This window comes from Pipistrellus hanaki, assembly GCF_964339955.1.
Source record: "Pipistrellus hanaki genome assembly, chromosome: 1".
NCBI lineage: Eukaryota > Metazoa > Chordata > Mammalia > Chiroptera > Vespertilionidae > Pipistrellus > Pipistrellus hanaki.
Window position 1 is genome coordinate 29,889,732 of NC_140503.1, and position 21,946 is coordinate 29,911,677.

At 36.0% G+C, this 21,946-nt stretch overlaps 1 protein-coding gene across 1 annotated transcript in view; it reads left to right on the forward strand.

The window, feature by feature from the left end:
- Window positions 1–21,946, forward strand: part of KCNH5 (potassium voltage-gated channel subfamily H member 5) — a 252,494-nt gene that overhangs the window by 13,105 nt on the left and 217,443 nt on the right. Inside the window, exons 2-3 of the mRNA XM_084866422.1 lie at window positions 9,305–9,428; window positions 19,285–19,391. Coding sequence (XP_084722548.1) covers window positions 9,305–9,428; window positions 19,285–19,391 — 231 coding nt within the window. The remainder of the gene's footprint in view (window positions 1–9,304; window positions 9,429–19,284; window positions 19,392–21,946) is intronic.

A 21,946-nucleotide genomic window follows, 5' to 3' on the forward strand; every position in this document is an offset into this window, starting at 1 on the left:
TCCTTGTAGAATATTAGGATATAGGTATATTGTAAAGACAGGAAAGATAGCAGTTTTTTATTCTGTTATTGAAATAGTAGAAGGCAATGTACCTCCCAGAAATCAACACTGCATATGTTGGTCATGGCATATAAATTATTTATGCTTTTGTTTAGTCACATATTCCAAGACTGTATTTAACCCAGGAATTATTCTGTTGTTACTGTTCTATGAAACTTAAATATATGTATATATATAACTCACCCAGAAGACAAGATTAAAAAAAAATATATTCTTATGATTTAAATCCACAAATTTCCAGAGTTCAGGGAAATCTGCTATTTTTGTATTTTATTTTATTTTATTTTATTGCAGAATTGTCAATTCTTCAAAAAAAAAAAAATCTAGCACAGTCCTTATTTATATTCCTGACAATGTCTAGCATTGCTCTAGTTATTATTCATTGCTATGTGACTTTAAATAAGAATCAAAATATTTATATTTGATTTGATCATTTAACAAGTATTTGCAGGTATGCAGATATGTTCCCTGATCTCATGGAACTTAGAATCTAGTAGAAAGACAGGCATTCAAAAAATTGACATAAAATATATCATTACAAATTGTGTAAGCAGTTTGAGGAAAGCGGGGAGGGTACTGTGATTAAGTGTACTAGGGACTGGGAGCAATCCAACAAGAAGAAATTACCCTGGTAAATATATATGCACCCAATATGGGAGCACCCAAATACATAAAAAAGCTGCTGGAGGACATTAAGGGAGAAATTAATAGCAATACAATCATAGTAGGAGATTTTAATACCCCACTGTCACCCTTCGACAAATCATCTAAACAAAAAATCAGCAAAGAAATATCAATCCTAAATGACTCACTAGACCAGATGGAATTAATCAACATCTTCAGAACATTCCACCCCAAAGCCACAGAATATACATTCTTCTCAAGTGCACATGGGACATTCTCAAAGATAGACCACATTTTGAGACATAGGCAAAGTCTCTTCAAGTTCTAGAAGATAGAAATCATATCAAGCATCTTCTCAGATTATAGTGGCATAAAACTGGAAATTAACTACAATAAAAATAATCCAAATAAATCAAACACATGGAGACTAAACAGCATGTTATTAAACAAGGACTGGGTTACCAGAGAAATCAAGGAAGAAATTAAAAAATCCTGGAAACAAATGACAATGAAAACACAACAATCCAATATCTATGGGACACAGCAAAAGCAGTTTTGAGAGGGAAGTTCATTTTTCTACAAGCCTATTACAAAAAACAAGAAAAAATGGTAATAAATTATCTAACTCTACAACTCAAAGAGTTAGAAAAACAGCAGAATAAAAGCCCAGTGTAAGCAGAAGGAAGGAAATAACAAAAATCAGAGTGGAGATAAATGACATAGAGCCCAAAGAAACAATACATAAGATCAACAAAACCAAGAGCTGGTTCTTTGAAAGGATAAACAAGATAGATGAACCTCTAGCCAGGCTAACCAAGAAACAAAGAGAGAGGACTCAAATAAACAAAATCAGAAATGAAAGAGGTGAAATAACAACAGACCCCGCCGAAATACAAAGAATTGTTACAAAATACTACAAACAACTCTATTCCAACAAACTGAACAACCTGGAGGAAATGGACATATTCCTAGAAAAATACAAACTTCCAAAACTCAATCAGGAAGAATCTAAAAATCTCAATAGACCTGTGACTTGGGAAGAAATTGAAACAGTCATCAAAAAGCTTCCAGCAAACAAAAGCCCAGGGCCAGGTGGCTTCACAGGAGAGTTTTACCAAACATCCAAGGAAGAACTAAAACCTATCCTCCTCAGACTATTCCAAAAAATTCAAGAGGAAGGAACACTTCCAAACTCCTTCTATGAAGCCAGCATCACCCTAATACCAAAACCAGATAAAGAAAACTCAATGAAAGAGAATTACAGGCCAATATCCCTCATGAACATAGATGCCAAAATCCTCAACAAAATTCTAGCAAATCGGCTCTCGCAGAACATCACAAAGATCATACACCATGACCAAGTAGGATTTATTCCAGGAATGCAAGGATGGTACAATATCCGCAAATCAATAAACGTGATACATCACATAAACAAAATGAAAAATAAAGATCATATAGTCATATCAATTGATGCAGAAAAAGCATTTGATAAAATCCAACACCCTTTCCTGATAAAAACTCTCAACAAGGTGGGAGTACAAGGATCATACCTCAACATAATAAAAGCTATATATGATAAACCCACAGCCAACATCATACTCAGTGGACAAAAATTAAAACCATTCCCTCTAAGAACAGGAACAAGACAGGGATGCCCACTATCACCACTCCTCTTTGACATAGTACTGGAAGTACTAGCCATTGCAATTAGACAAGTAGAGGAAATAAAAAGCATCCAAATGGGAAAAAAAGAAGTAAAGTTATCCTTATTTGCAGACGACATGATATTGTACATAAAAAACCCAAAAGACTCCATTAAAATACTAATTGACTTAATAAATGAATTTGGCAATGTAGCAGGATACAAAATTAACGCCAAGAAATCCATGGCATTTCTATACACCAACAGTGAAATTACAGAAACAGAGACTAAAAAAGCAATTCCATTTACCATCACACCAAAAAAATTAAGATACCTAGGAATAAATTTAACTAAGGAAGTAAAGGACCTATTTGCGGAAAACTACAGGACACTGAAAAAAGAGATAGAGGAAGATGTAAAGAGATGGAAGAACATACTATGTTCATGGATTGGTAGAATCAACATCATCAAAATGTCCATACTTCCTAAAGCAATCTATAGGTTCAATGCACTCCCCATTAAAATACCAACGACATATTTCACTGACCTAGAAAGAACTCTCCAAAAGTTCATTTGGAACAATAAAAGACCCCGAATAGCCAAAGCAATCCTGAGAAAGAAGAGTAAAGTAGGAGGGATCTCAATACCAGACTTCAAGCTGTATTACAAAGCCACTGTTCTCAAAACAGCCTGGTACTGGCACAAGAACAGACATATAGATCAATGGAATAGAATCGAGAACCCAAATATCAACCCAAATCACTATGCTCAATTAATATTTGACAAAGGAGGCACGAATATACAATTGAGTCAAGACAGTCTCTTCAATAAATGGTGTTGGGAAAATTGAACAGATACATGCAAAAGAATGAAACTAGATCACCAACTTACGCCATACACAAAAATAAACTCAAAATGGATACAGGACTTAAACATCAGACGGGAAACCATAAAAATACTAGAAGCATCCACAGGCAGCAAAATCTCAGACATATGCCAAAAGAACTTCTTCACTGATACTGCCTCTAGGGCAATGGAAGCTAAAGAGAAAATAAACAAATGGGACTAAATCAAAATAAAAAGCTTTTTTACAGCAAAAGAAACCATCAACAAAACAACAAGAAAGCCCACTGTGTGGGAGAACATATTTGCAAATGTTCCCACTGATAAAGGTTTATTCTCCAACATCTATAGACAGCTTATACAACTAAATAAAAGGAAGATGAATGATCCAATTAAAAAATGGACAATGGACCTAAATAGAATACTCTCAAAAGAAAACAGAAGGAAGGCCAAAAGGCACATGAAAACATGCTCAAAGTCACTAATTATCTGAGAGATGCAAATAAAAACAATAATGCGGTACCATCTCACACCTGTCAGAATGGCCAACATCGACAAATCAACAAACGACAAGTGTTGGCGAGGTTGTGGAGAAAAAGGAACCCTTGTGCACTGCTGGTGGGAATGCAGACTGGTGCAACCACTGTGGAGAACAGTGTGGAGTTTCCTCAAAAAACTGAAAATGGAACTCCCATTTGACCCAGTAATCCCACTCCTAGGAATATATCCCAAGAAACTAGAAACACCAATCAGAAAGGATATATGCACCCCTATGTTCATAGCAGCACAATCTACAATAGCTAGAATCTGGAAGCAGCCTAGGTGCCCGTCAGCAGATGATTGGATCAAAAAACAATGGTACATCTACACAATGAAATACTATGCTGCCTTAAAAAAGAAGGAATTCTCATCATTTGCAGCAACATGGATGGAATTGGAGAGCATCATGCTGAGTGAAATAAGCCAGTCAATGAAAGAGAAACACCACATGACCTCACTCATTTATGGATAATAAAGAACATTATAAACTGATGAACCAAAAGATAGATATAGAGACAGTAAAACAACAAGCAGACTGTCAAATTACAGCGGGGAGGGTAGGGAAATCTGGGGGAGATAATAGATCAACCAAAGGACTTGTATACATGCATTTAAGTACAACCAATGGACACAAAACTCTGGGGAGGGAGGGTGTGTATGGGAGCGGGAGGATGTTAAAATATGTACACAGAGAATAATTTAATAAAAAAAAGTGTACTAGGGACTAGTTTTAATTGGGAGATAGTGTCAGGGGAGGTCTTTCTAAGGAAGTTGTGCCAAATTGAGACCTAAAATAAGAGGTATTTAGATGGTAATTGGGCCGAGGAGGATTTCAGGCAAAGAAAACATGTGAACATGTTTATATTTGATTTGATCGTTTAACAAGGAGGGAGAGAGAAAGTGACTGGTTAAATTTGTGAAGCTTAAAGGCCAGTGCAGTTGGATTGCAGTGGGAAAAAGAAGAATAAGACGGGAAGCAAGGGCGTGGGTGTCATTTAGGGGCCTGGCTCTTTAGGGCCAGGATTTTGCAATATAGTCCACGGCAGTGGTCAGGTCTGACCACAAGGGTTACCTGTTGTGTAACCATAAGTTGGATTGGAGGGAGAAGGAGGGATGCTAGGGGACCAGCTAGGAGACTATGACAATAGTCCAGGCAAGAGATGAAGGTGACATGGCCTGGGATGGTAGCAGTAAAGATGAAGAGAAGTGGATACCTCTAACATGTTTTTTCGCTCTCTCTCTCTTTCTCTCTTAGAATTATTAGGGCTTAGTGATATATTGGATGTCATGAATGAAGGAGTATAAGGATAACTTTCAGGTTTTTTACTCAAGCATTTGGGGATAGATAGATTGAAGTAGGGAAGATTTCCCTAAAATGGGGAGAACTGAAGACAGCCAGATTGGAGTGATACTTGTAGAGATCACTTGCATTATCAATTTGTCATCTAGCTTCCTTTTCATTCCCTTGAAGTAAAAAAAAAAAAAAAAAAAAAAAATGCAACCCAAGGGAGCTTAGCGTGACCACGTACATAGGTGATTCTACTTATAGACGTTCAGAAAAGAGTATCCCAGGCCAGGCAATTAGCTTGGTCAGTTTGTTCTTGTGGATTAGAAAATGTAGCTTCAGATTCTAATAAGAGCTCCATTCAGACTAGAAACAAATGTTAAATGAAGCCAAAATTTCAAACCGAAACCTGACTTCCTAAGGAATATTTGACAGTCAGCATTCTTGAAATATCCTCTTCCACCAATCTGTTGTAGAAAATGTTAGTGATTATTGCTACGTACATTTTGTTGTGTTGCTTTTAAGCTTCAGGTTTCTCTTCTTGATCTTTGGAATGTACATTTTGTAGCTTTTTGAATCAGAGGATTGGGGAGGTTTGGGTAACTTGGAGCTTCAACAGCTGCTTTCAAGTCCCTCTTGGAGGATCAGGGATCTGGTAAACAGCTTGAAATAGCCCTGAGCCGGGTTCTATTTCTCTCTGCTTGAGGGGCTCAGTGCAGGGTTTTAGGGTTTTTAGAATAAGAGTGATGATTTCCCCAAAGTAGGACTAAGTGAGTACAGTCAGTGGGAAAATCCAGTTGACTTTCCTCAGAAGCCACCCTAGACCTTGGGAAAACTGTAAATGAGCAAAAGTGTTTTAGTGTTTCGGCGTCTTTTTGTGAAGTTCGTTCCCTTCACCTCCATGTCTCTTTGTCAGCACTCTAGAATTCTTTTGTATGTCTTAGCACTTCTTAAAATATCTTAAAACTTCTCTGTGCTAGTGTTCTGCATTATATCCCCAGGGTCATTTGCATAACAAAGATGGGGCAGGAAAGGGAGGAGGAGAAAGATTTAACCTTCCTCCCCATTGTCAATGTGCATGAAACTTCTGGATCAGAACACACAGTTTTCATAAAAACAAAACAAAAATAAACCCACAAAACTGTCCAAATCATGTCAGATACAGGTATTTTTGGAGCAGCTCAGAGGAAAACATTCTTTTATTGGAATTGCTGTAGACAGGAAAGAAACATTCACATACTTTCATATTATTTTCATTGACTGACTATAACTTCTCTTCTTCCAGAAATTTCTTTTTTTTTAATATATTAATTTTTTACAGAGAGGAAGGGAGAGATATAGAGAGCTAGAAACGTCAAAGAGAGAGAAACATAGACTAGCTGCCTCTTGCACACACCCTACTGGGGATGTGCCCACAACTCAAGTACATGCCCTTGACCGGAATCGAACCTGGGACCTTTCAGTCCGCAGACCTACACTCTACCACTGAGCCAAACCGGTTTCAGCTTCCAGAAATTTCTATCAGCTGGATTATTGACCGGTTTGCATATGATCTTCTTTAGGAATGGAATTAATATGCAGAGGTATTGAGTTGATGTAGTTATTTTCTTACTGTCTGAAGGAAGAGCACCATAAAAAGGAAGTGCTTCTTTTATATTATAGCAAAACAAAAGCTTAGACAGCAGTTGGGAAATATAGAATGATACAATACAAAGTCTTAGACAGTGAGGCCTGATTCTGTGTGTTTCCCCCACCACACACCCTTTTCCCAAGTTCCCTGAATCCTTCCTTTAACTTTTCTGGCCTGCTTTCCCATTTATAAAAAAGAAGGAAAGTATGCACAAGATGAGTGCATTCAAGAGCTTGGGGTCACCTGATGGTCTTGCTAAATTCAGGAGGGGGTGGGGCCCACATTCTGTATTGCTCACAAACTCTCAGGCGGTACAAGTCCACACTTTGAATAGCAAGGTACTAGATTAAAGTTTTCCAAAGCTGGCTGAGCATGAGACTTTCTTCCGTGCCTGTGTTTTTGTGTTCTACCCTGAGGGAGTCTGTTCAGGGTGCTTGCATTAGAATTTAGCAATCTGTATTTTCGACACTCATCCGAAGATTCTCTTGCGGCTGCCAGCATTTAGCAATTGTTGCGTTAGTATGATAAATTGGTGCTTCTCCACCTTGGATACACAGAAGAACCACCTGAGAAGATTTAAAAACAAATACTGGATCTACTGATGCCTGGATCTTATTATTTCTGTTTCCAGTATCAACTTTCTCCTCTATTGCTTATTTCTCCCTTGATTGTTGTCACAGTTCTCTGGTTTTTAATTTTTATTTTTTTGCATGCCTAATAATTTTTAATTGTATACTGCCCATTGGGTTGACACATTGTAGAGATTTTTGATTTAATTATTTTTCCTCTGAAGAGGGGTGCATTTTATTTTAGCAGGTAGTTAAATTTTTGGTTGGTCACCTTGATTATGATTTCAGCCTTGTGTGTGTGTGTGTGTGTGTGTGTGTGTGTTTGTGTGTGTGTGTGTGTGTGTGTGTGTGTGTGTGTGTGTGTGTGAGAGAGAGAGAGAGAGAGAGAGAGAGAGAGAGAGAGAAGACTTACTTGTCTATATTTTTTTTATCTTACTTAGACCTTTATTCTGGGATTTCTTTCCTACTCCTAAGCATGGCCTTCTGTGGCTTAAATGGAAATCTTGAGGAATTTACCAAGCTTCTCTAGCTTGATAGGACTTGAGCTCTGAAATTTGTCTCGTAACCTTGGTTAGGCTGTGAAATTTCTGCCTGCCTCTTGGCCTTCTAGTCATTTCTAGATTTGAGTCCCTTGGTAGTCTTATCCTGTGTATGAACAGGTAAGAATATGAGGTAAATTCATGTATAGATTTATGACTCTTTATGTCAAAGCATTCTCCTTAACTTTAAGCTGCTCTGGAAGCCCCAAATTATGACCTTTGACTTTTCTACTTGAAATCTCTCACTCATGAACTGTACAGATTGGGAAGTGCTCACAGGGGAATGGACAGTTAAGTGAATATCGCATTTAATGTATCTCCTTTTATTCAAGGATTTGTATTTTTCAGTTTCTGCCTACTTTTGTTTGATTTCAGTGCCTTGAGACAGATTTTCCTTCATATTTTGTCATATACTTCTTGTTTTAGCATCTATTCTGCTAAATTGTAATTGGTTGTCATATAATTGTCTTACTGAATATGTAAGTGTTTTGAGAGTAAATGGTTAATCTCTATTCTAATCAATTATCTGACCCAGAATAGTGCCTTTTAGTTAGCAGCTACTTAGTAAATGTTGAATTGCATTGTGATTTTTTATGAAGATCAATTGTGAATCAGAATTTAAACTTAAAATTCTCTACTCATAAGTTAATTTATCTTTTTTGTACTCTACTCTGAATATAAGTTCAAAGGAGCTTATTTCAGGTAGATATTTTGAGTATTTTGAAGTGAAGTATTCCTTTTAAAAGTTGTAATCTTTTAAAATATTTTTTTTCATTTTTATACCTTAATATTATTTTAATTTTAATTCATTTTAATGTTAACATATTTATCATGTTGTCTGAATATTGCTAAAGTTTTTGCCTAAGATTATTGGACTTTTAATCAAGATGGACATTAAAAGGTATTATTTTGTATTAATTTTTATACATAAAGTAAACCACTTATTTATGCAAAGTAGACCAGAGATGATTCTTTATTTAGACTAAAGAGAGTTTCCAAATTTTGTGTACCATATGGTTGAAAATATCTTTAAATAATTTTATTTTAAAAAGAACTCTTCAATGTTATTTTAAATTAGACTTCTTAAGATCAATTGAATTTATTCCATCATGTCCAAAATTATATTAATAGAATTTTTGGAAGAATCATCCAAGTTTGTTTCTGTTATCAAGTCCAATATTCCCAATTTGTGGAGAAGTGATTGTAGCCCCAACCTTAACAAATAAACCTGTTTTGTAGGTATAATTATAGTCATTGATATTTTTAATATTAACCATACTTTATTTTCATAGCTTAGAGTATACTTGAACAGAGAGAGGTATTATATAAACTGGCTTTTCTGTTCAGTAGAATTTTTAATTTGTATACAGGTCGTGTCCTTATTGCAGTCTCATTTGATGATCATGCTAAACTCATTATGTCAGTTTCAAATTAAATTTTATTATTTGTACCATAGAAAACCATAGTTGCATTGGTCTTATCTTTATGAATTTGTATTTTTGGTTACTTGAAAGAAAGAAGTACATTGCTCAATGAAGCTAAAAACTTCCTTTTTTTTTCTTTCTTCTTTAGAATCGAGTTTCTTACTGGGAAATGCCCAGATTGTGGATTGGCCTGTAGTTTATAGTAATGACGGTTTTTGCAAACTCTCTGGGTATCATCGAGCTGACGTCATGCAGAAAAGCAGCACTTGCAGGTAGGTAATAGAACTAACAGCTCAGGAGCATTTTCTGAGGTTTAATGTTGAATATGGCTAAAAGGATTAAACTGATTTAAACAAGGATATAGTAATTTATAATAAATATACATTTGGTCTTCAACCTAAGTCCTGGCACAGAGCTCCCAAAAGGCTTGGCATTAAGAACAATAAAGGTGCCTTTTGTTATGTTAATAAGGTGACTATTGGAAAGCCCTTAGGCAATCTGAGGTTGTGGGCTGGGTGCCAGGAGAACCAACCACATGACTAGAGGGAGGTAACTTTTAGTATTCCCACCCCCATCATCTATGAGAGGGGTTGGAGGGTAATCAAATGCCAGTGACCAATGATTTAATCGGTGGAGACTAACTAATGAGGCCTCCATAAAAAGCCAAAAAGACAAGGTTCGGAGCTTCTTGATTGGTGAATATCTGGAGGTGCCGGGAGAGTAACTTTTTTAAATAAACCAGTAATCTAATAGGTAAAATGTTTCCCTGAGCTCTGTGTGCTGCTCTAGCAAGTTAATCAAATCCAAGGAGGAGATTGTGGGAACCTCTGATTTATAGCCTGTCCTTAGAAGTACAGGTGACAACCAGGGCTTGTGATTAGTGGCACCTGAAGTGTGTGTGTGTGGGGGCTGTCTTTTAAAACTGAACCCCTAACTCATGGCATCGGATGCTAGCTATTTCGGGGTAGATAGTGTTGTGATTGAGTTGAATTATAGGACCCCAAGCTGGTGTCCCAAGAATTGCTTGTTGTTGGTGTGGAGACCCTCCCACTTCCACCACACACACTGGAATTGGTACCAAAACCTGTTTACTCATATGTAAAAACTGTAGGGTAAAAATTATGTTAAAATATTAAGGAGCTAAATTGTCAGTAGAAATATACAGCTTAAGAGTCATTGGTGAACATTTTTGCAGAGAGAAGGATTTTTGCATATCTGGGAATGTATGAATTCATCCAATAAATATATATTTTTTGCCAACCTACTCTGAGCCAGGAACTATCTGAAGAGCTGAATGATCAAAGGAGCATTCTACCTCAGGGAAGCACTGATGGGTGCTAAAACTGTCTTGAACAAAGTAGGGGAAACAATTCCCAATCAAGTAGGACATGGCTCATGAACACTTAAAGAACATCAAAATAAAGTCCTCATGCCCTGTGTAAATCATACATACTTTGTAATGTTGGTACATTGTACCATTGCTATTTTGTTTGACTTATGTAAAACAGATTCTGGCATTTATATTTATAAGAATTCTTTCAAGATATGCCATATCTGTGAGTTTAAAGAGTGTATTGCAAAAAAAGATCATAAAAAAGAAAAGGAAATTCTATATAAGGAACCAATTTAGAACTGACAACTTTTCACAATATTTCAATACTGAGATGGTATGTTTTTCCCTTGAGCTAATTTTTCTTTAAAGATCTCACATAACTAAGCACCAAAATTATGTTATTTTAGAACTGTGAGTGATCTGAATTATTTTCTATTCAAAATCTTTTGTTTCTCAGAGGGGAAAACCTAGGTGGAGTTTTATTATGGGATTTGCGCAGGGTCACTCACTCACAGTCGTGACATTCTTCTGAGTTAATAAAGCTATTATAATAACCATAACCTGCATGCCATCTTTCTTACAAACATAAACCTACTTTTGCTTACTCCTGTTCATTCTTCATCTTCACATAAGGCAAGGGTTCCTTCATACCATGAGTCCAAACCTGGCTGCACATAAGAATCTCTTAGGTTTTACAAAAGACAGATTCTCATACCTCACCTCAAACCTATTGAACCAGAATCAGCCAGAGTGGGTGTGTGGGGGCAGGGATGAGTACTTTTAACTGTCAGCTCAGATGGTTCTGATGCTTAGGTAGATTTGAGAAATAATCTGTTGAACCATCTTCTTTTTTTCTCTATTAAATCATTCTCACATCGAGTCTTCACTCTGTGCTCCAAAATTGGGAAGCAAGCTGATGAAAAACTATGGCCCCTTATTGAAAAACTCCCTTCGGTAGCATTGATGCATTTTGTGCCTTTATATCTGTTGGGTAGATATTAACTCTTGGGCTAGAACTTTTGTTAAGGTGTGTGTTGTAACTTCTGGGAGGTTAAGGTTTGTATGGAATATCTCTCTCCCTTATGCCTTAGAAGGGTTTAGGGTAGAAAAAGGTTAGTTTTATGCTAGATCTTACCTGTGGAACAGGCTCCATAAAAAATTCTAGGGAATATAGATGCTCCCATACCCATTTCCTCTTCTTGGACTTTGGACATCCCATCACCTTACCCATGCCTATTTCAGGTGCCATCTTCAACCTGAAGATATTTATGATTTTCTTAACAAGATGTGGTTTCTCTCCTATGACTCCCATTAGCTCATCATGTGGCATTATCTTCTGGCCTTAAACTAACTAGCTTTCCTTTCTTCTGGGGTTTTTATTGCTATTGCTTTTGTTGTCGTTTTTGTTTTTGTAGGTGGATCTATTGTGAAGTCCATGCTTCCCATGTATATATGCCTCTCTTCCCCCCATCCCCCCACCCCAAGCCTGTTTTCTTTGGCAGGTGCAATTTTTCCTACAGAAAGTTCATTTGAAAAATGCTGGCATATTATACAATATTAGCATATTCTATCCCCTAAAAGAGTTGTTTTTTCCTTCCTAGCACCAGTGCCAGATTATAAACGCGTCAAAAATAAGGATTCCGTCTTTCTCACTTTTGCATGCACTACAGGACACAGCTCAGTGTTTTGTGTCAGCATTGTTGAATTAGATTGGCTTGTTTTGCAGTAAACCCTAACTGAGATCTCACATGCCTCCATATAACACGCTTTTATTCACTGTATTTCATCCCAAGTGTTATGGTATTTATGGTGGGCAAGGGAGCAGAGAGCTTTGGATTATGTTATGCTTTTTCATTTTTCATTGTGGGAAGATGTCTCCCCCAAGCTCTGTTCCCTATTTTTAGAGGCTATTTTAAAAATGATATTATTTTTAAAAATGTGTTTTTGTTGATTTTCAGAGAGAGAGAGAGAGAGAGAGAGGAAAGGAGAAGGAGAGAGAGTAATGGAAACATTAACACTGATCCACTGCCTCCTGTATACTCCCTACTGGGAATTGAGCCCGAAACCTGGGCATGTGCCCTGACCAGGAATCAAACCATGACCTCCTGGTTCATGGGTCAAAACTCAACCACTGAGCAACACTGGCCAGGCCATATAGCTTTTTATTTTTTATTCCCTGTGTAAATTTATGAAAGCCTTTGAATATGAGACAGAGGAAACAGAAGGAGGAAAGAAGAAAATTAAATACATGTTTAGAACTACAATGTTAATGGCTAAAAGTTATTGTAGAGTTTTGGAATCACTGAATTCTGATTGAATATAGAGATAAATCATTTGACAATAAGGAGAGCCTTGTAAATAATTCAAAGAATTTTATTGATTATCATTATCAATGATATAAGAATAAGAAACTATAAAATCAGTATCAGTTTGTGTGGAAAAAAATGACACGTTATATTCTGGAAAGAAAATAATCATCTCTATATACAACTTGCATTAGGTGGATTAAAGTCAATATGATTAAAGTAGCAACTGGGTAAATATTCCTTTTTATTTTTTAATTGTTCAAATATGAATTGTTTTATGAGAAAATAAAAATAGCAATTTGTATTTTTATGAAGAGGCTAATATGTATTATTTTTGTTTTCTTATTTTTTTTTCTTTCCAACCCTTCCCCTATTAGACCAGGTGCACAAAATCTAATTAAACATACTCTTCAGTTAGTCTCAATGTTATCATTATACTCTTTTTGGAAAGTTCTCTATTTTATTAAAATTTCTTTCATTTTTTTTCCTTTGATCACATCTCTTGTCCTCTTCTACAGTTATTCAAAGTGTGTTTATTGTATGCCTTTCTAATCTGTCTCTGATTTGTTAATTAAATATGTGTATTCTTAAATATTGTTGCTTTGAGCTTGCTTTTAAGACCCATGCAATTCATACTGTGCAATAAGATTTATAATTTCTTACTTTTTTCACTCAACATTATGTTGTTGTTTTTTTATCCTCACTGGAAGAGTGAGGATATTTTTTCCATTGATTTTTAGAGAGAGTGGGAGGGAGTGGGGCAAGGGAGAGAGCGAGAGAGAGCGCAGAATATTGATGTGAGAAGAGATGTTCTCTTTACTGGGAATTGATCCTGTGATCCTTAGGTTTGTGGGCTGACACTCTAATCACTGAACCACGTTGGCAAGGGTGTTTTTGAGATTTTTTAAATGTTGCTATATATGATATCCTATTTCATTACGTTTGTTGTGTAGTGCTTCTGTGTCTTCATAGCCTTCATTTTATTTATCTATTGTATTAGTCCAACTTCTGACATTTTGCTACCTCAAACAACTTGGAGATAAACATCCTCATATACATCTTCTTGTGGCCCCGTGTGAGAAGTTTTCTGTCTGTGTCCAGAAATAGGATTGCTGGATAGTAGGCTATGTAAGGATTTGTACATTAATTGCTCTCATATTGCTGTCAAGTGGTCTTCTGTTTCCAAACTCACCAGCCATGAGTGAGGGTTCCAGTTTCCCTACATCCTTGTACTTCACAGTAATATCTAAATTTCTATTTTAATAAATATGATGTATTCTATGTACTGTCTCATGACTAAATTAAAAAAAAATTCTCATGACACTTTAGGGTTCCTAGAATTTCAAGTCTAGCCCATTTTATTGTCTAATAATTGTACTTTAAGCCTTTGGATTATTTGGATATATATTGAAGGACACAAAACATATTGCATGTATAATGGAGATTGTAGGTTTTGTGGGAATGGATCTAAAGCATACGATCTTACCTCATGACCCCTAGGAAACCCTGACATTCGAGACACACTATCACAGGTTAGGTAGAAACCACATCAGCATTTTAATCTTTTATCTACCTGAAACTTTAAAGGCCCATTCTGTTGTTGTTTTTAGGATGGAGGGGTGAGAAGAGCAATCATGTAGGTGGGGAGAATTGGAGTAGATAGATGCTTTCAAAATCATTTCTTTTCCCCTCGAAGGACCCATTAATACTCCTTTGTTCATGCATCAAATTAGAGAGAGAAACAGAGGTAGTAAGAGACACTTTATTGGATGCACTTCACAAGTGGTTTTATTAACACAGGATTATCTCAGCCAAGGTGAGCACATTACACATGATGGATCTCAGTCAGTCTGGTTCCATTTGGCTGTGGGCTCTGCTTTGCACAGTGGGCACTGAGGGGAAGCGTTGGAGAGCCAGGTGCCTCAGTGATGCTTATGCTCCAAAGGTTAGAGATGTCCAGGGCTATCCCTAGCTTCCCTCAATTACATGTCACGGGCGACTCTTTACAACTATCTGAATCCTTCTAAACCCATAAAACTTAATGGGCTGTGAAGCATTTCGGTTACAATCTATGATATAAAATAATGCTTTGGTTTATTCCAAAATCACCTCTTTCAGATTTGGAAAGACGTGTTCTTATTTGTTTCTAAATTCTCCTTCAACTCTCCCTCACAGGCTTCTTTTTGACCCTTGGGCCATAGATCTCAGCCCATCCTCCCATTAACTGGATGATTATTTCACTGTTGTGGCTGGTTCCGAGTGGAGGACCACATTTGCCAGCTAACCGCATTAAGTCAATCTGTGTGGTTTCTGTGATGAAGCATTTGCTAGCCTGTGGACTAAACACTGTAGATAATGTTATTATCTAGTGGTGACTGAATGTGGTGTTTTAGTTCAGGAACATTGTTCAGTCATTAACAGATGGAGCTAGATGGCAGAACTCATGATTAGGTTGTACATTCTTTTTTAGTGTGGAAGTTCCTTTGTCCCTTGAAAGTCTATTAACATTATAGCCATTCTTACTGTGAGTTCTCATAATGAGGTTTGTTTGTGAGATTTTGGTGGCAGAACAAGGGACCCAAGAATAATTAGTAAATCCTGCTGTAAACCAAAGTCACCTGTCCTCAGAAGTTTCCGAGGACAGAATATACATAAAAGATACATTGCCAGCTGCTTAGGCAGCCTGGATATGGCTTAGGTCAAGCCAGAGGAAAATTTCTTCCTTACTTTCAAGACCAGATCTTACCACCACTTATTTGTGTGGCAAGAGAAGTGGCCAGAGAATCCAGGAGCAGGTCCTGGGTGAGTTTCAGCCTCATGGATTAGAAAGAGAGAGAGAGAGAGAGAGAGAGAGAGAGAGAGAGAGAGAGAGAGAGAGAGAGAGAGAATACAAAATGATGAGCATTCCCTTTAAGACTCAGTGACCTTGCCCATTAGCAGGTGTGGCCCAACCCCATTCTAGAATTGTAGGGACACAAGGGTGTGGGGTTGGGGCTTGAGTGGCCTTCTAACCCTACCCATTAGAAACATCCTAGGAATCACTCAGCCACTGTGCCACACATTCTAATGGCAACTTCATGTGCATTATGCTTTTAGACCTCACTCTCTGAGTTATGTTAATGTCATCATTTTACTGATGAGGAAACGAAGAGTCACGAGGGGTTCTATCCCTTTCTTATAAATCATAGTCCTCCAAGTGCAGTGGTTCTATTATATCACTACTGCTCAGTGTTATAGCAGAGATAGATCGCTCCTGTGCATTGAATTTTCCCCTCCAATAAAATAAACAGTGCAGTTGTAGGAATCATTTATAACATCAGTGGAACAATGTAAGAGACAAAAGACTTTCAAAAAAAGTATTCAGATTGTAATAGTGTGGGATTGTTTTCTTAAAATGCCTTTGCATTCTTAGGATAGGAGATTTTAGCATTGGGAGGGCTAAAGTGATGAAGAATATATTATGGAATTTTCATAGTTTACTTGAAAAATTGTTGGTTTGCATTTTCTTTTCAGATTTTTAGCTGAATCAAATGTGTGTTGTAAGTGGTATTATTACATCAATTTTCAAAACAATGTGTTTTTTTAAGTTGTAACTTAATTTTCAATCCTGTTAGAGTTTATTTTTCAAATTATTATCGTATTTGCTTATTATATAATAGATGCCTTTTCCTCCATGTTTTTCTGATGGCCAGTTGTGAATGTTGTGTTTTGGTTTATTGAACTATAGAACTCTGACATTTAGTAATAGGAGTAAAATGGTTTTCTTTTATGTTTATTAAGACCACAAACATTTAGTTAGCTTAATTAGCCTTATCTTATTTTTTGTTCTTAATGTCTTTATTATAGTAAAGAGTTTTAGATTAAAAATAGTTATTTTCATTATTAAAAATACTGGTTGATTGAAAGTTTCACCTGTTTGTAAAAATATTATTGACAGTATTAAACTAATATTTTATTTTTGGAGGGTGGGACTTTTTAATTTAATTATAAAGCATTCTAATTTAATTATAATGCCTTCAGGAGATTTTCATAAGACTCACGGGAGCTGAAACCCAGCCTTCAGACAGGAACAGTGGCTTTTCAATGCCATCTTACAGGCAGGCACTGAAATTTCCTTTGCTAGTTCAGCTGTGCGATTAAGGGGTTAGAGTCTGTTATTTTATTATGAGATTCTCATTTATTTTACTATCATAAAACACTAAAATATCTTTTTAAAATAAAAGATAGAAATATTATAATTGAAGTGCAGGATGAAAATTGTCAGGGCAATTTTTTTGGTCTGCTACATCTACTTCCTTTCATTTCTTAGTTTCTAAAATTCTAGTTGTGTAGGTTAGTGTTACCATGAGATTGGCCTGAATTACTTCGAATTTCTAGAGCTATGGCATTGCTATTTAATCCTGCTAGTCGTGGATGGATCTTGCTAATAAATTACTTTTCAAGTTGTAAATTTTCCATGTTGATATATTCTGGGGCAGTTTTCCCATAACGATAATGAATCTTAAACTTCAGGGACTCCTCACGTGAGTGGGTGTTTATTAAGGTTCTGTGCCTAATTTTATTCTATATAGTTTTTTCCTTTCCTTAAAGGAGGCCCTAAAATTGTATAATCTTCAGGCCTACTACACTTGGATTTGCCTGTGGCCAACAGGCTAAGTCATTGAAAACTGGAATAAAAACAACCATAAAGGTAGACTTGAATTTTCAAAAACATATTCCAGGTATCTAATAGTAGCTCTCAGATTCTTTCCTGTTGGATGGAATGATGATTGTGAAAGCACTGGGAATAGAGTGTTAGAGGTGTGTAGTCCTGGACTAAATTCTGTTTTGTAGATTATGAAACTTTTGGTGAATTTCTTTTAGAAAAATAGATAATTTTTAATATTAGGACAATTTTGTGGGATATAGAAGTTCACTATCTAATCTGTTTTCTATATATTTTTTTAAACTATAGTAATAATTTATGCCTCCCTCAGTTTTCCTCCAATTAGCCATAGTTGTACGTATTTAAAAAATCCTCATAAATGATGAAAATGACTATATGTGTAATATGAACTTTTCACGTTTCATTGTACATTGGAGTATAGAAAAGATCATGCAAGCTGAAATGATGTAATACTATCTTAATACTAAATGGAAAAATTACAATTGTTCTATGACCTTTAACAGTGTCAAAACATTGAAAACTCTCTTTCTATTGGTTATTAATACATAGAAATGAAAGTAATTGGAAAGTAATATATAGCATACCATGATTCAGAACATTAGAAGCTTTAAAAATTAAAGTGTTTCTTATCTTTGTAAAACCTATCAGTTGAAGGTCTCTTGCTTTTTTGTAATATAACTTATGACATAAAGAGAGCATTTTTTCCTATCTCTTTGCAAATGTTAAAAATCCTTTTAAAGTTTGAAGCAACTTTAACTCCTTTTTTCTCCCATGATCACTGTTGTGAACTATCTCCTGGGCTCCTTTAATGGGAAGTGTTCCTCCCTCCCTCCCTCCCTCCCTCCCTCCCTCCCTCCCTCCCTCCCTCCCTCCCTCCCTTCTTCCTTCCTTCCTCCCTCCCTCCCTCTCTCCCTTCTTCCTTCCTTCCTTCCTCCCTCCCTCCCTCCTTTCCTTCTTCCCTCCCTCCCCCTCTCCCTCCCTTTCTCAATTTGCATCACTTTCTCTGGGAACCCTTGATCCTTTCATCCCAATCACTTTTGTGATTTATGTTGGTAAGTTTACCTTCACTCAGTTCCTCTGGCTGCATATCTAGAGTCTCTCAATGGCAGTAATGTCAACATCTCCATATTCATCTTTTTCTTCTCTAACCTTGTTTATGTTTGATTCAAATTCACTTTCAGCATTATGATTTTCACTTCTTGATGGACTTTAATCTTTGATGGCCAATTCCTGTTTTCCATTTTCATTTTTATAAAATGTCATGTGGATTTATCACTGAGAAACCAGGAGGCAACACATCTAACGTGCTCTGCTTCTGTGTGTAAATTGAGTAATAGATGCACAGTGACCAATATTAATAGATTTTGAAAAAGCGAGGTGATTGGTCAATGATTGTGATATGGTATCTGTTATTCGCCAGTGATTTTTAGACTGAAGAGCTAACAATAAAGTCTAAACTTTATGTGATTATTCAGTTAATATTTCATAGTAACTGAAATATGAATGGTGCTATTGAGAAACTGATGTTTATAACTACACCATAGTAATAAAAACATGTACATATATGAACAGTGTAAAGTGAGGATTGCTTTTTGCTCTCTTTCTGTAAGTTTGAAATAACTTCTAATGCTAGCTTTTAGCAATACGTTTAACGATAATGACAAAAAATATGGTATAAATATTTTAGTTCGCTTTGTGGGAACAACATTATATTTTTTAGTTAAATGTGATTACTTAATTTTGCTACTGAACTTGACAACGATATGATTTTATGTAGCATTTTAAAAGCAACACAAAGCTGAAATGAATTGTTTCTCCCCCAGTTTTATGTACGGCGAATTGACTGACAAGAAGACCATTGAGAAAGTCAGGCAGACTTTTGACAACTACGAGTCAAACTGCTTTGAAGTTCTTCTGTACAAGAAAAACAGTAGGTATCTAAATTATCAAGAAGATGCGCCAACTCTTTATTAATGTTATGTTTTGGTAAGTAGTAGCTGAGCTATAGTGTAGAGAGAATATAAAACTTTGTTCCTTCTCTTGGCAAGTAAAATTAGATAGGAAAATTAATAATTGATTCTGGCTGTGAAAAGAAATCTATTGAAGAATGGAAGAAAAGCATGGTGCATTTTGGATGTGTGTGTGTGTGTGTGTGTGTGTGTGTGTGTGTTGGCAAAATGCTATGTAATTAATACTCAACAATTTTATAGTTATGTGACAGCAATTTAAATTGACATAAATTTATTCATTTCTTCTAAGGGTTAAAGAAAAAGTTGATTGGCATCATTGGATATGTGATTACATACATATATATATATGTATATATATGTAACATGTGAATATAGGCTATTTACTTGAGGCAAATCTTTGCTAATATAGCCTTCTGTTGGACGCAGGCTCTTTTGTGAGTAACTAGTGGAAATAGTCATTATTTTATTTTTTAAACTATTATTACTATTATTAAACCTGTAGAACAGGCCATTCACATCTGGTATATGTTGCGAGCTGTTCTCTAGGATGAGATTTGTGAGTGGTCAGTTATCCATTCTCTAATCACACAAGACATCATGGTCTGGACTCTCCACCCGAGTTTAAAGGAAGAAGCCAACCAAAACAAACAAACAAACAAACAAACAAACAAACAAACAAAAACCACCACAAAACAACAAACAAAAAAACAAAAAACAAACAAAACAAACAAACAAAACAAACAACAAACCCGAGTAGGACTCCCTTCTAATTAATTTTCTTTAAATAGTTATTTACTTTTTTCCTTTTTGCTACTTTTGCAAATTGATCTTTCTGTTTTAAAACAAACAGTCACTTCATAAGATGGGTTCATTTATTTATTGTTAATAATAGATGATTGCAAAGCCAATTATTATCTGCAGTGGAATAGATGCACTGGAAATAGTGACCATGGGACACATTCTAACTTCAACAGGAAATACTTGCTCCGCGTGCAGTGTCTGTTGGATCTTGTGGAGCATAATTTGTTCTCTCCATTTTACCTCAAACATTTGTTCTCTGTGGACTGTTTGGAACTGAACTTAGGTTCTCTTTTTTTAATTAACGGATCAGCATAGGGATAATCACAGCCCTAGTTATTGCTTCACAGTAGTGCACTTGGTAATGGGAACATTAGTCTTTAGTGATTTTACCTAGAGAATGTCTTCACATCTTATATTTCATTTTAGAATCAAGGCTGAGAGGTATTTCTCTCTGAAGTCATACCCAAATGTCTGTTGGCTTGTAACCTAGAAAACAATCCATTGTGAATGATCAGCTCTGTCTTCTTCAAGAGAAATGTCAGTTGTTTTCTGTTCATTTTTCCTCCAACCAGGCCCAAATACATATTGACAATTTATAGTAGATTCTTATACCCCAAACCCCTTTCATTTTCATATAGTATTGTTATCCCTAAAATGACTTAGATAAATCTCAAGTTTAGCAAATAATTTAAGAATATTTCATATTACCTCACTCTGGCATTTAAGCAAAATAAATCTTTGCCTGATTTTAAAACATCAGAGGCATGTTCATAGTTTTTGAGTTTCTCAAAAATACCTCAGTGGAAATCCTTTGTTTATATCATTTAAATAATAAAAAGCAATGAATCAGATTTGGCATTTCCAAAAGTCTCCTTTTGAGGTGGTTTAGATAGTTTGCTTTACTTTAATGGCTTTAAATAATTATCTGACCTTTGTTCAGGCTTGTTTGGTTCTTTTCAGATAAGTATCTGTATGTTTAGGTTTCTGATTAGAGCTAGTAAGATACAGAGCCCATTGCACTGGAGATTATAGCTCCTCTCATCTGTGTAGCATATGCATTGAGTTTTCCCCCTTTAACATGAAGGAAATATATTATCCATGTATTATAATGGAGTTCTACTATACTTATAAAGCAGCTTTAAAAAAATCTTGTAAATAATTAGTGAAGCTTTTGAATATCAACTGAAAAGAGTGCTTTCGTGTGACTTAAAAATGTTAAAAGGAAAATTCACATGTCTGTAGCAAACTGCTTTGGGAATGCTTGAATGCCAGTGCCTCCCATTACTTTCATTAAATAATTAGGTTAAAGACCATTTAGCCAGTGAGGAGATTGAGGTACCCTATTTAGCACGTGTCAGGATTGACATTTCAGTTTGCAACCTCTATTCTTTAGGCCCATGGCTCTGATTAGCAGGGGGCTGTTTCTACTGTTGGAAAAGAAACATTGGCTCTGATACGATGACTGAAAATGGCTCTTTCTGTCTACACAAAGGGCAGAACTGTGTTATCTGGGTTCATTCCAAATAATCAATGCCAGGGCTCTGCCTTGACCTTCTAGCAGCTGTACACCTCTCTGCTTGGCCCTCCCAGACGCCCCCTCAAATTCGGAATATGGGTATTTCAATAGACACTCAGCAAGTACTCAGCCTGCTTGCAGAAATCTGACCTATACTTCAACTTGAAAAAAGTCCACCATGATATCTGAAAGCAATTT